This window comes from Cricetulus griseus, chromosome 2 (assembly GCF_003668045.3).
Source record: "Cricetulus griseus strain 17A/GY chromosome 2, alternate assembly CriGri-PICRH-1.0, whole genome shotgun sequence".
In the NCBI taxonomy this organism is placed as follows: domain Eukaryota; kingdom Metazoa; phylum Chordata; class Mammalia; order Rodentia; family Cricetidae; genus Cricetulus; species Cricetulus griseus.
Genome location: NC_048595.1, coordinates 295,638,130 through 295,651,757, shown reverse-complemented (window position 1 = coordinate 295,651,757; position 13,628 = coordinate 295,638,130). Strand labels below are relative to the sequence as shown.

Genomic DNA, 13,628 nt, shown 5'->3' with positions numbered 1-13,628 from the left:
AAAGAGCCATTTCCATCATTTTCAGTTCATAGAATTTGTACAGTGTTATAATCACCAAACAGAAGGTGGGTTTAATGCTGACCCATCTAAGCCCTGCTTTTGTATCTAATCAGATATTATCCTTTTGAGGTGGATATTGCCAAAGGCTGCAAATACAGTGAAGATGTACCACACATCAAGATCACAGCTAACATGTGGAAATGTGCTGGATTTTAAATTTGTGAAAAAAATAGAAATTTTCTTTCACTTAAAAATTTATTAAACAAACAAACAAACAAAAATCCTGATTCCTTCTCTTCTAGATGACATTTAGCCTCATTATCGGCAGCAATGTAATTTTTGTTAAAATAACATTTTGAGATAAAATCTATCTAATATTACACACAATTACTTTCTTAGGATATTGTAATAGGGCAGTTATGTAGCTTAATTTTCTCTTGTCTGAGAAATATGATATGTTATAATTTTGTTATTAAAACTAATTTCACAATGTATGGTGAGAATATAGCAATTTTCAGGAGTGCTCAAGAATATACTGACTGCTGTACATTTTTATCAAATAATCTGTACTATTTATTTAATCTTCAGAATTTTAAAAGTTGTGATCAGCTAGGTGGTAGTGGCGACACATGTCTTCAATGCACTCAGGAGGAAGAGGCTGGCAGATCTCTGAGTTCAAGGCCAGAGAAACCCTTTCTTAAAACAACAACAACAAAAACCAAGTTGTTAGCATGCTACATTCCCTAGTCCTGCTGCTGTTTTCTTGGAGGGTTCTTGTGAAACAAGGCACATATCAGCCAGGCTTTAGACTGGATCAAACCCTGAAGAATTCTTTCCAAGCAGTTCTGTTGTCATTCTTTCATTCTGAAGTAGAACTACTAGGGGTATAGTTGAAAACATACATGAAGAAGGAAGTTGAGGTCTGGACCAGTCTTATGCTCCCATTCTGTGAACAGAATAGGTACAGTATACCCTTCGGGTAGTGACTACTAAGTTAACATCTCTAACAGCTTCTGTCAAGGAGATTCCTGATGTGAAAGTCCTCAGGAAACCTGAGACCTGGCCTTGCTAATGATAGCCACACAGAGCTGTGAGGCTTAGCTGGTCATCACTGGGTGAGGAAGGGTCAGGGTCACTATAGATCTGAGTCAGAGCCAAGCTCAGGATTTCTTTTTTTTCTTTGTAAAACCGTAGCTCTTGTCCTGCCTTCCTGGCTTCCTCCAGCTGTCCCAGGGCTGCACGCAGCTCTTGGGAGAGAATCCCTGGTGACTCTCGCTCCTTCATGATCCAGTCCAGGGCCATGTGGCTTCGCATCTTTTCATCTAAAGAATATTGGGAATAATAGGAGATGACTTCCTAGAACCAAGAAACAAAAGTTCAGAGTGTCAATGAACAGAAACAAAAACACATGTGTGCAATGTCTTCCATACTTCCCCAGTCATGTGGCCTTCAAACAACTCTTACTTTCAAAATCTGAAACCAAATCCCATTGACATACTTCTGAAAAGGAAATGGTGATCTAATCTAGTCCTGCAAAACCTGTCACTCCAGGCAGAGTCAAAACATAACACTAGGGGGCTGGAGAGATGGCTCAGAGGTTAAGAGCACCAACTGATCTTCCGGAGGTCCTGAGTTCAATTCCCAGCAACCACATGGTGGCTCACAACCATCCGTTATGAGTCCTGGTGCCCTCTTCTGGTGTGCAGATATACATGGAAGCAGAATGTAGTATACATAATAAATAAAATCTTTAAAAAATTTATAAAAAAACAAAACAAAAAAAGTAACACTAGGAGTGTCAATAATGTTCACGAAGATATATTTCTGTAACAACATAGAAACACAACATTTATTCACTGGACCCTTGGGTCCAGTACTATTGCATTTGACAAGACAGAAAGAGGAAAGGGCTACACAGACAAGTTGAGGTTTGGGCATGCCTATTACATGAAAAAGGAAGCATTCAGTAAAGGGGACTTCAGAAGATTTTGAAACCCAAGACTCTACTTCCTAGACAGTATGCTTTGTTGTTAGGACATAGTCCCAACATGCTTGAAAGAAAATTCCAAGGAAACAAGACAAGAGTCTTGTGACCTCAGTTTCTTCAAAAACATAAAATTGTTCTTGGAATGTGTTTTCATGCTCCTCTCAGGTGTACTAGTTAGGACTGAGTTTACTTCAGATTATTCATTACAACTCGCTATTGCCTCTATGGTAAAATGCTTTTGCCACATGAGTTTGTCTACCATGTGTGCTTTGCCCTTGTGATTATAAGTTTTACTCATGTGACTCCTCTTAACCCTCAGAGTATAAATTGGCTAATGCTCCAAATAAAGTAGGCTATTGCATGAGACTTCAGTACACCTCATTTTTAGCTCCATTCTCCCAGGTCCCACCGCCTTTAGAATGGTAAACACTTTGTTAGCATAAGAAAGACAAATGTTCTAGTGGCTTACAATCAGCACAGAAAGAACTTCCAAAATGGATTGTAAAATAGAGACATCATTATTGGTCTTATGGTGATACCTTTGTAATATACTACTTTTTACTTTTGCAAACAATTAAAAATTAACCACTCCTTTCATGTCTTCTATGAAAAAATATCAATCCATCATGCTGCCACATATATGTTTGATCATGGGGAATGGATGCATTGCTTATTTTTATTTTCAGGAACATATGGTATTTATTTATGACCTTAGCAAATTAAAAACAATCATGGAAAAGTGTTTATAACCAATCCAACATATTTCAAAGGACTTTCATAAAATCAAAGGAAAGAAAAAAAATAGCTGAAGCCATTGTCAGCTACTCATTTCTTTTCCATGTCTGACATTTTGAAAGCTAGAGTTTCTAAGCAAAGAACAACTAAAAATTACTGGGTCTTCAGTGCCTCCAATACCCTCATCTTGATTACTGTAGATTATTAGTTTTTCATACAAATTCTTATTAGGAAATTCTCAAAAACAAACTATTGTCCTTCAAGTTCTGATGGGTAAAAAAAGGATAAGTCCCAGAGGACAATAGGAATAAAAGTATTAAACATATAGGATAGAGTTTACGCTTAGTATTAAAAAGAGGAAGGGCTCCTATTGTAAGTTATCAGAGGTTCAGAAAGGAGGCTTACAGCAGGCAGGTTTGTTAAAAAGTTCTGGTCTGAGGGCCAAAAGGAAATAAACAGGCTCACACATGCATTCCCCTCATGGCTCTTTATTCTTCAAGAAATGTTCTTCCCAAAAAGACTCCCTCAAAAGCTCTCTTTAAGATTTCTCTCTAAAAGCCTCTCCTCAAAAGTTCTTTTTCTAAAAGTTCTCTTAAGATCGAAAAGTTCCTTCTAAAAATTCTCCGGAGGTCCTTCTAAAGGGTCTCCAAAAAGTTCCTTCTAAAAAGTTTCCAAAGTACCTTCTTCTAAAAGTTCTCCAAAAAGTTTCTTCTAAAAATTCTCTGAAAGTGCCTTCTATCCCACAAGGCTTCTAATTTTTATATCCACAGGCACATTTAACAGCTCTCTGACAACAGGACATGCATATCTCTTAGAGCCAGGAAGGCAGGGTAGAGTCTTGAGAAAAGCAGGTGCCCCTGGATATGACTGCAAAACTTCCTGGCAAACTTAAGTCCCAGGGGAGACGTGACTTGCAACTCATTAAAGGGGACTTCTCAGCATTATGTCAAAGGGAAAAACTAAGGCTAGGGCTCTAGCTCTTACTGTTAACGCCTGGGTGAGAAGGAATTCCTTTCTCTGGGGCCTATTTGAGAATACAAAGCAGCCAGTATATATTTTATATATAGCCAGATTTGTAGTAACAGATAATCTGGAGTTGATACCTAGAATATTAATTGCTACTTCAGTAATAAATGTTAAAGGCTCCCAGCATTTCACCCCCTTTTAGTTTATATTTTAAAAATGTGTGTAAATCTCTCTCCTTGGGCAGCATAAACTATGGACAAATAAAAGTCTGAAGATGATTTAAAGTAGAATAATTGATTAATACAATGCTGGGGTAATTTGGGATGAATCCCACTCTGGAAAAGGGGAGCACTATAGCTTCACAAGGGTTCTACAGAGGTGACAGTGATTGTTCAAAGAGCAGGTATCCCCAAGGCTTTGCAAGTGGCATTTCCTCCAACCGAATGCATGATGATCTTGCTGGGTCAGCCTAGTGATTTTGTCAATTGAGATCTCATTGTATGATCCCTGTGGCCTGTAGCAGTAAGTAATGAAGGAATGCTGAGACCTTGCCCCTGGAAAACAGAGAGGAAACTTCTAAACAAACAAACAAAAAAAATTAAGGTGACTAAATGCCTGTGTGTCCAACTTCATGATCCCTTGTAGGGGAAGCTGTAGCCACGCCTACTTAGGGTCTGGCTACAGGTGTGCCTGACCACGCCCTCACAAGCTTTCGAGGGTGACTGCGTTTTTGCTTTCGGTTTCTCTTTTGGGCTTGCGTACAGACTGCTGCCATGCCGGCTGCCTAGGTCGCTCTGTAAGTAAGGCTTTTCCCTATAAAATATCCTTATATTTCTACCTGACTCCGTATTGGTAATTTCCCACTATATCTGGTGTCAGAAGTGGGATATTGGAAACCTACACCCCATTTGGGACAGACTGTGGGTTCCAGCAGGCCTCGGCCTAGGCCTGGAAAGTGCCCTCTCTCCACAGGCATTCCCGGCTAGCAGCTGACCCGCTACAGCTGAGCTGCTCAGAACCATCCACCCAGCTCGGAGACAGTTTCTAGCTGCCTAGAGTCTAGGTAGGCCTCGGCTTTCAGCAGAGGCTTCCCCTGGCCACTGCTGCGGGAAAGCCACATCTGTTTCAATGGTTGTGGCCGCAAGGCTGTATACTCTCTAAGATAAGCGCAACTGCTTTTATGACATCTCTCCACCGCTGACCAACTGCTGCCAAACGCCTCGGACTAACTGAACGCCTGTGCTACCTGCTGGTCAAATATATTTACTACATCTGGAGTAGAAATCAGGTAAAATTATGGCGAAATCATTTGCTAAAATTGGTAATATTTTTGTTTATTACGTGAATTCACTGAAGAGGATGTTAATGTGCCAATTACTGGCCTATATGCCATAATGGCAGTTAGCTTGCTGGTACAAATAGTATTACTAGCCAGAGGACTCAGGAATAGGGATAAGGATAACCTCACCACCTACTTACAGTAAATAACAGCTTTACGCAATGAGGTTTTGGAGAACAGATTAGGTAAGACCACAATTGTACAGCAAATGGAACAGAAATTGGATGATAAGCTTGGCTCTGTGTCCAATATACTAAAGACAGAGCTGTCTGATGAGATGCAGCATAAAGATAAACACAGAGAGATCCTCCATGTCTGAGGCCTTAGAGGCTAGGCTGTCAGAAGACCATGACCAGCTAAAGAATATCTGTAGCCAGCTAGAAACTCAGATAGGCAATGTTACTCATCAACCACGCCCTCAATCCCTTTTGCTGCTTTTAAGGAAGTTTTGTTGTAACAATTCTGCCTGTCTTTATCATGGAGGTTCTGGAAACAGTGGACACTATATATATAGTGGATAGTGCAAAGGGGGCAGATCCAAGGCAGGCAGGATGGATGCACACGTTGAGTACTTCACTTAGAATCCAGCACTGTCTTATGGTGGCTTCATTTGGTATTAAGAATAATGGGTGTTCTGATCAACCCTCTGCAGAGCCAACATTCTTAGTGTGTGACAGTTCCTGACTCAGTATTTCTTCACTTGTCCCTACTCTCTTACTTAATAGGTAAACATAATTTTTAAAAAAGACATGCATAAGCAAAGGAGGTTTCAATCGATATGGTCACACAAACAGAAGTATCTGAATAAAGGAAGCCTCTTCAAAGTATGGTTGGCTCCTAGTCTTGTCCTTGGCACACTAACCTTCAACCAGAAAGTCTCACCTGTCGAGAGCACTTTGTTTCACGGAGGGCTTTCAGGCTTCCATTCCAGTGCAATAGTTGGAAAACAGTCATCAGTTCCTGCAAAAAGCAGAAGTGCATGTCAGCAAGAGCCGAGCAGACATAAGTATGACCCCAAAGAAATAAAGGAAACAAGATATATGAAACTGTCAGAAACCTTGGGACTTTCCAAAAAAACAGAGCACCAAGGCCCCCGAAGTGCCTTCATTCCCCTGCTTTATCTTACTTCCAGTATGACATTACAAAATGGTTGACAAATGTCTTTCAACACTAAAAATACACAGATTAAAATAATTGTACACCCCAAAAGTTACTTAGGTATGTCAGAATGTAGGAGGAATAACTTACAAAGTTATATTATGTTGTATCACTTTTTAATTGCCAGAGAATGGAAACATTTTAAGTGTTCATATTTAGAGAACAATTAAAGTATGATATATCCATATTGCTGAATACTGCATACATAAAGGATGTTAACACACTCTAAGCTGTAATACAAACAAATCTATGGTGCATTGTTAAAATAAGAGAAAAGCAGCAATGGTATGTACTTTGTGTTTTATTTTAAAAGAATAGAAGATTCCTATATACACATTTGCTTGTAAATGACTACAAGAGTTTTTACAAGATGCAAAAGAACCTGGTAATAGAGTCTGAGGTCTCACTTGGTGGTAGAGCAGGTACTTAGCATATATCAGACCCAACTTTAGATCTCCAGCACCAAAAGCAAAAATAAAATAAAATAAAATAAAATAAAAATTAAAAAAAATGATCTGGTAACATGTCTGACTTGAAAGAAAGGAGTGGGAGGAATTCTTCCCTGCATTCTGGAGAAAAGGTTTTGGGGTATAAATCATGTAATTAAATGACAAAAAAGAAAACAATGGAAATTTTAAGAATTGAAACTGAAAAATAAATGTCTATATTACTAAGTAAAATTTATAGGCATCTATTTGCTTTGGACCAAGCTCCTTCCAATACATGACTCAAAATGGACCAGGCCAAAGTAGACTCACTCATGCTAAAGTTCCATATCAGCAGGCTGAAATAGATTACTTACCTGACTTTTTCAGGATACAGAAAGGGGAGGGGGATGGAAGGAGGGAGGAAAGGAGAGAGAGGGGGAGGGAGAAATATGGGAAAAGAGAGTCAGAGAGAGAGACAGAGAGACAAAGAGAGGGGGCGGAGAATTTTAGCCATCATAAAGAGAGGGAAGTACTTTTGCTTTAAGAATGCTTTAAAATACCAACAGTGTGGTTGTATAAATCTTTATACAAAGGAAGGGGCTCACATTCTGTTCTTTAGTCCTGAGAGAGTACAGCTTGTCAGTTCTATTCCCATTTCCCTGTCTGATAAGGAACCAGCAAACTGAACATTTTCATTTTCCTAACGTGGTCACAGCTAGCAGTTTTCCATTGAAATTATCTGTGTTTCACCTATTCAGGGATTTCATTTTGTGTTCTTGCATTTTTTTGTTAAAGCTAGATGTCAATTATGAATCAATACCATAAACCACAACCATATAATCACTGGAAAATAACCCCATATAATTAAGGAACTTTCTGCTTATGAAAACTTAGCATCTAGACAGATATCCTATTATTCATAACAACAGTCTTTTACTGACTGACTTTACTTCTGTTTGCTCAAGAACAATGTTTTCTTCTGAAAGTACAGAGACATGTAGTCTTAGGTTGCAGGCATGCTAAAATTGTCTGGCGCATTTTAGAACCGTAGGATTATTGGAGGATCTAGCAGCACTAGTCTCTGCTCTAAAGCTTATATTGTGGGTTAGTGCTGCCACTTTTCATCCCAAGATCCAGTTGGCACATTGTCTGTACTCCACCATACAATGAGTACCCCAGGGAACACTGAGCTAGCAGTAAAAGCAAGACCATTTGTTTCCATCAATTAAAATCAACACAAATATTAAACAAGTTGCTCCTTCCACAACAAAGACCCCACTGTCTGTCCAGCATTCCAAGTCAAATGTCCAGAGACTTGCCCTACAACAGCCCCTCTTCTCCCTGGCCCCATACAGTTTTACTCCAGCATATCACTACACTAATATGAAAAACTGGGAGCACTTTTAACAGACAAATAGGGCTCTCATCATTGTGGCTGTCAATCCATTCATCAAAGTATTCCCAAGAGAGTAAGTCTCTGCTACTTTCGCCAATGCTCCCTTCAAACCCACTCATGCAATACTTTGTAGCCACAAAAATGAATATGGATTCTCTATGCCCTGATAGAGAACAGCATCTATGTTATAATAAAAGGACAATATTTGATGTTTCTTTGATTTAATACAAAAATCTACTTAAATTTTACACTCATATGTGTATCATATATGTTTGTTCATGTGGATATGTGTGTACATGAGTATGCTTGTGTATAGAGGCCAGAGGTTGACAGAGGTGGATGTCCTCCTCAACTGCTCACCACGGTAATTTTTGAGACAAGGTCTCACTGAACTTGGAGCTTACTGATTTGGCTAGATTGTCCAGCAAGCTTTAAGTATCTTCCTGACTCCATCTTTCTGGTGCTATGATTACCACTTTGAGCTACCATACCTGGTTTCTTATGCCAATGCTGAGGGTAGAATTTAAGTCCCATTGTCTGAGTGCAAGCACTTTAGCCTGAGCTGACTCTTCAGCCCTTTATCTATTTTTTTTATGAAGAAAAAAATCACTCTGCTTCTTCAGTTGATCCCTCACGATCCCAAATCTAGAGCTGGTTTTATTTTTATTTTTTAAAGATTTATTTATTTATTTATTTATTTATTTATTTATTTATTTATTATGTATACAGTGTTCTACCTGCATGTATGCTTGCAGGCCAGAAGAAAGCACCAGACCTCCCTACAGATGGTTGTGAGCCACCCTGTGGTTGCTGGGAATTGAACTCAGGACCTGCTCTTAACCTCAGAGGCATCTCTCCATCCCTGAAGTTGGTTTTAAATTTACCTTTCTTCCAGTTCTGTAGATCAAACTCAAGACTCTGTACATACTTGGCAAGCCTCCTACAAGTGAGCTATACTCACAGTCCCTATGTAAATTTGGCAACCAAAAGAGACAAGCTGGACCTGTGTTGCTGCTTCTAGGACACATCCTAGCACTGCCCTCAAGTGATCCTGTCTGAGAAACAACTTATTGCTAATACAGCTCTTGATTCCCGTTGGTGTATACTCTCTTCTTTCTTCGGGATCCTCTGGAACTGCCTTCCCGCTTATGCACCAATGGCTGCCTCTTGTAGATACACTGCTGTCATTCCATCTGGCAAATTACCCATAACTCTAGAATCCTCGGTTACGCTGTGAACAGAACCAGAAAGCTTTTCCATGCCCCTTGCCACCTTCATCTTTCAAAGGCTTCCCAAAAAGACTTGAACTGTTCTTGCCTCTTGGAGGAAGGTCATTTTCTTTCCTACTGGTCTAGTTTGTCTAAAAAAGTACCTCCTCCTCAGTGTGGCTCTGATTCTTACATTTCTTTAGGGAAGGTGACCTCTTTCTCATCCTCATACATTCTATCCTGGACTAGTCTTTGCTCTGCTGTGTAGAAATGCTTGTCTTCATCGTATAAGGTATACCTAATTATTTATACAGACTTCCTATCCCACTTCTTTATTTCCCTTCAAGAGACCAAATTCTTTTAGTTGTTATTGTTTTGTTTTCTTGTTTGTTTGTTTGGAGACAGAGTCTTACTATATAGCTCTGGGTGTCCTGGAATTCACTATGTAGAACAGCCTTGTCTTGAACTCAGAGATCTGCCTGCCTCTTTCTCCTGAATGCTGGGATTAAAGGTGTGAGTCACAACTTCTGAGTCTCAGTGGGTTGGTGCTTAATCCAGGGCTTCTATGCCCTGTCAGACTCAAAGGGAAACAAAGCTATGCAATATTTCAGAGGACATCTGTAAGGAATTGTTTTCTAGTTTCACTGTGATTCCTGTTTTCTGGTTTTTACCCTGGCTTTGTACTTTATCAACCCCTGTCCTGTACAGAAACTTGCAGTCACCTACTCTGTGATGGCTTATTCTGCTCTTATGTGGTAGAGTTTGTTAAATATGCTCATTTCAAAGTCTGGAGAGACTGACTGGACTGAAAGGAAAGTGAGAAGCCAGTTTGTTAGTGTGAGGTATGGGAGGCAAGATTTAAATTAATTCCTGAGTACTCTGGATCTTTAAAAAAATGGCATTTTGTGCCAGGCATTGTAACACACATGTTTAACTTCAGTACTGGGGAGGCAGCAACAGGCAGAGCTCTGTGGGTTCAAGGCAAGCCTAGACTACCAACTGAGACCTACTAAAAACTTGGGGTTTTGTTTTGTTTTGTTTTTTGTTTTTGTATTTTGCAATATTATGTAGCTTAATCACTGAGCTTTTAAAAGCATCTTTCAATTTTGTGCCAAGACAGATGCATCACTTTCCTCTCTTTGTCTGGGACCTTCTGGATCTGCCTGGCGTCAAGCCTAGCTTCTTACTTGTGAGGTCTATGCAGCCCTGGAGGCGCTGCCCCAGTTTGATACTCAGCTTAATAGTTCTTGAGCAAAGGTCTTTGCATTTTTATTTTGTACTGGGCCCCACAAATTGTATAACTGCTCTTGGTCATCAAAGTAAATTGTGAAGTGAATGGTGAATGAAGCCTGTGTTTCCTTTGCTCTGCAGGGAAAATTGCAGTTGCTTCTTGCTCTCTCTGTCCACAGTCCACAGCTCCGTTTTTCCTGTCACTCAATTTCTTTAATCCTGCAACAACTGGTCTCTGTCCTAGAAACTGCCTGCCTGGTTTCGCCTATTAGAGACAATGACTTTTCAGCTAGTTGGAGCAGGAGAAAAGTCTCGTTGCCTCTCCCTGGAACTCTGGGAAGACTAGCTTAGCTCTGTGATTCATCAGAAATAAGAAAAACAAACACTGTAAATGGAGACCTTGGAAAACAGGTGGGCACCATCTCCCCACCCAAGAGAATGAGTTTAAGAGGAAATTTGTTTATGGGATGAGGCTTTAAAAGGCGACCTGGGGAATTTAGCACAGATGTAAATAAACAACTCCTCTTTGGATTGCATTAGTCTTCAGAATAAATATATTAACCAGCTTCAGTCAAATTCTGCCTCGAATCTGACCTTGACAAGACCCAGAGCCTGCCAGTTGCCACTCCTGTCCCTCCCCCTAACAGCAGGCAGTTTCTCTCACCAGCCTGCCTCAAAACAGGCAGCCCCTTGTCTCTCAAGAAGTGAAGGTAAGCAGAAGCCTGTTAGGATCCCCTCAGTGCTGCAGGACCAACCTGCTGAAAACCCAAAGGAGACACCATTCATGTTTTTTTGTTTTGTTTTGTTTTTTGTTTTTTTCTTTTTTTTTTTTTTTTTTTTTTTTTTTTTTTTTTTTTTTTGCTAGTGTCATCCATTCCCAGATCCAAACACTCTTCAGTGACATCCCCAGTAGGGGGAGGGGCCCTGAATTGTGTCTCTGCCGAAAATAGCCCAAGTCTGTATTCACTTCCCTTTTTGAGTAGACACAAATGGGGATGCAGCTACCCAGACCCCATGAAACTTGCTGGGCATCAGCAGGCAGACGGAAGGAGAACGAAAAGCTTGTCCACCTATGCCCTTCATCCTGACTGGGGGGTTTGGGTTTTCCCTGCCTTTTGTTGTTCCCTTCGTCCCTATCCTGCCTCCAGCCTTCTTTGTGAAGCATTTCCAGAGTGTGATTTAAATGATTGTCATTTAAACACCTTACTACAGACCACACAGGAAGCAGACCAACAAGGCAAGGATTAAAGTGGGTACTGAGGTGAGGTTGAGTAGAACCTTTCATAGTATTTGGTAGGATTTTTTATTTTCTTAAATTCTTACATCACCTGCTTTGGCAGAGTAAACCAACCGTGTTCAAAATCATTATTTTTTTAATAGACACTAAATCGCATACAACTTCTTGGTACAGAGGTGTCAGTGGGAGAGTGAGTCTTTCACCTCGACAGGGCAACATAGTAGAGCTAGCTCTGAAGGGTTAGGTGCGGGAGGAACGACCCTGGGGATGTGGAATGGGAGAACTGACCCCACCCTTGCTCATCCCTTCAAGGGGTGAACTAGCCAGGGCAATGACGGAGGACTCACCCTGGTGGTGAAAATGGGAGAGCTGTCCAACTGGTCAACCCCACAACCACCCAGGCTCAGAAACAGGGTGTTGGCCCACCCCAGCATCCATCTCATCTGTGATCTGCTGGAGGGGTAGGGGATCCTGGGACCCTGGGCTACAATATCTCCACAGCATGGGGCAGCAAAAGAATGTCCAGGAAGAGTGCCAGTGAGGGCCAGTGTCGCTAGTGTAGCAGGGACCTCCTACAGGGGCCTCCAGCCAAGCTAAGGCTTCTGTGAGGTGAAGACCTGCATGTAAAGATGTAAGCAAAAAGGGGTTTACTGTGTGAGTCACTGTGTCACACGGCATCTTCCATGACGAGATTTTCCCTTTCTACCACCCTCCTTTCTCTTTTTCATCTTAAATTTTGTTTTGTTTTATTTGGGGGGTATTGCAGGGGCTAGAGGGTGGACACAAGGAAGTGGGAGATGCGTGGGATCAGGAAGCATGATGTGAAAGGCACAAAGAATAAATAAAAAAGGAAGTTGAAAAATATTCCTTAAAGAAGAAAGCTAAATGACTTTCCTCCTTATGAGAAGAGCTGTTCTGGATGATTTATAAATGCCCAGGTTTTTCGCTCTATAAAATGACACTATTCTTTTTATTTAGCAGGAAAAAAAAGTTTCAGATTGGACAAGCTCACAGACGTAAAGTGATAGGCACACACACATAGGTCTGTATGATTTTAAATGTATGCCTTTTCTCTTCTGTCATTCTTTCTCCTGTTATTTTCTCTTAAGCTTGGGGTTAGATTGTAGGGGAGGGTTATGGATCCTTTATAGTTTTCCCCCATTCACTGTAAGGCAGGGGGCCATGAAGCATTTTGGCAGGGAGCTACCTACCTCTGATGAAGCTTATGATAACCTAAAGGTGTCAGGGTAAATCCATCCATCAAGCAGCCTCTGACTTTTCAAGTAACACAATTCTTCAGAGTCACCCTTAAACTTCATGGGGTGTTAACCACATGCCAGGCTGCTCTAGACTCTTCTTATTGTGTCCTATTTCACCTTTACACTGGTACTGTGAGGTAGTACTGGTATTTCCTCAGATTTATACACAAATGAAGAAACTGATTTAGAGATAAGGAACGAGCAAGGCTAAAAACAGGTAGTATATTCCATATGTCTTCTTCCACTACAGAGAAAAGTTGGTGGCTTTGGGAGTCAGCTGCAACAGAAAGATTTAAGTTTTACCGTGATAAACATTTTTGTTCATAAAATTTTATAAATCTCATTACTTCTTGAAATCGAACCTAAGAAAATAAAAATACTGAGATTAAGGCTGTGCTACTCCATATTAATTTTTTCTGGTACTCTGTCATTGGATATTTGACTTCATTTAAGCTTAACTATTTAGAAGGACACACACTGACTGCCAAATCACTACTGAATTTTCATCTGCCTAGACAAGTATATGACAAGAATTAGATGTGTGAGAAAAGGAAAGAGATTGCCCCTTGGGTCTGAAGCCTGGAGCTCAGCCATTTGCTAAATAAGATAACCTTCCTTGGATAGCACGTGAATAGTGACAACTACCTCATGTGATTGTTGTAAGGGTTAAATTATACTAATAATT

The 13,628-nt window shown here is 40.4% G+C and overlaps 1 protein-coding gene across 1 annotated transcript in view; it reads right to left on the bottom strand.

Annotated features, from left to right (window-relative positions):
- Nucleotides 1-325: 325 nt before the first annotated feature.
- Nucleotides 326-13,628, bottom strand: part of Lix1 (limb and CNS expressed 1) — a 50,390-nt gene continuing 37,087 nt past the window's right edge. The window contains exons 5-6 of the mRNA XM_027401212.2: nt 5,910-5,987; nt 326-1,356 (exon numbers count right to left, since the gene is read on the bottom strand). Coding sequence (XP_027257013.1) covers nt 1,069-1,356; nt 5,910-5,987 — 366 coding nt within the window. The 3' untranslated portion in view covers nt 326-1,068. The remainder of the gene's footprint in view (nt 1,357-5,909; nt 5,988-13,628) is intronic.